Source organism: Protobothrops mucrosquamatus, unplaced genomic scaffold (assembly GCF_001527695.2).
Source record: "Protobothrops mucrosquamatus isolate PMUCROS unplaced genomic scaffold, P.Mucros_1.0 scaffold1415, whole genome shotgun sequence".
Taxonomy (NCBI): Eukaryota; Metazoa; Chordata; class Lepidosauria; order Squamata; family Viperidae; genus Protobothrops; species Protobothrops mucrosquamatus.
This window is the reverse complement of record NW_015387600.1, coordinates 41,692-43,134: the sequence shown is the minus strand read 5'-3', so window position 1 is coordinate 43,134 and position 1,443 is coordinate 41,692. Positions and strand designations below refer to the sequence as shown.

Genomic DNA, 1,443 nt, shown 5'->3' with positions numbered 1-1,443 from the left:
GTTTTGTGGCATCTTTTGATTATGACGAACGTGTCATCCACATAGCGGAGCCAAAACTTAGGTTGGTATGTGGTCATCGCTATAAGCTCCAAACGCTGGAGGACTGCTTCCGCTATTACGCTTGAGATAGGGGATCCCATGGGTGTCCCTTTAATTTGTTCAAACATGGTCCCTTGAAAGGTGAAGTACGTTTTTAAACACGCCTCTATTAGTTTCACCAAATCCTCGGTTTGTAGAGAGCCCTGATGTTGTTCCCTGCCCCCTTCATTCAGGCGGTCTCTTAAAGCCGTGACTGCCAGGTCTTGTGGAATGGAGGTGAAGAGTGAGGTGACATCAGAGGACACCATCATCTCATCATCCTCCACTCTTAGGGGTCTAATCCTTTCAAGGAACTCTTCTGCCGATTTTATGGTAGTTGTGCTGTTACTCACAAAATGGCTGATCCGGTTACTCAGCCATGTGGCCAGTTCCGAGGTTGGTGCCTCTGAATGAGACAATAGGGCAGAGGAGAATGCCTTCCCTATGGATCTTGGGTAGTCCATAAAACAAATTATAAATTTGTTTACAAATTATATACATCAGAAGCTTCACATTAATTCAAAATCACCAGTTACTGTTTCACCACAGAATCTGGCAACAGTTTTTCCATTGCATTTTAAAAGTATATTAATAAAATTACTGCTTTTGAGTACACTGCAAATATAAGTGCCTGAGTTGAATCATTAGAAAAGTTTGAAAATTAGTTTCTTTGATAAAATATGGCATATTTTGATGTTCGAAAACCAAGCAAGTCTCTCATTTCATTTCGGAATTTGGATAAATCTTGTCTGAGTTCATTCAGGTTTTCTACTGTTGCCTGATCAGTGCTTTGCATTCTCTGTCTCATGGAAGTCAAGTAACGATGGACTAAACAACACATCACCTTTTGGTAATTTTCATCTCTCTTTTGCTTCAAATTTCTCCACTCCTTTAAATAAATAATGACAAATTAGATAAATTTGTGTGAAATCATTTTAGAACTGAATATTAAACTAAATTCTTGAGATACTCAAAATATCATGAAATCGAACTCCGTCATTACTACAGGCTAACCACCCAAATAACACTCCTCCAAAATGTCACAAATTCCATGAATAAACTGCAAGGCAAATGATGCCGTATAAGACTTGTCAGCAGTTGCATCAAACAAATAACTCAGTTGCAACCTCTGATTTATCATTTAACCATTTCCTCTGGATTAATGAGAACTTTTGACTAATTTGGTTGGTTTTTAATGTTTTTAATGCCTATAGCAAACATACTATAAAGTTTGGGTCACACAAATCATTTTATCCCTATTTATATTTGCAGATAATGCCAACTTATTGAACTCAGGCAGTATATGGATAGAACATGCATATTGTTCAAACTTTCAAAATTGTGCAGGAGCTACCATGCTAGCAA

At 37.8% G+C, this 1,443-nt stretch overlaps 1 protein-coding gene across 2 annotated transcripts in view; it reads right to left on the bottom strand.

Moving 5' to 3' along the window:
* Nucleotides 1-739: 739 nt before the first annotated feature.
* TRPC1 (transient receptor potential cation channel subfamily C member 1) overlaps nucleotides 740-1,443 on the bottom strand; it is a 17,183-nt gene continuing 16,479 nt past the window's right edge. For both annotated transcript variants that reach the window (XM_015821873.1, XM_015821874.1), the window contains one exon: nucleotides 740-967. In XM_015821873.1, the coding sequence (XP_015677359.1) occupies nucleotides 740-967 (228 nt within the window). The remainder of the gene's footprint in view (nucleotides 968-1,443) is intronic.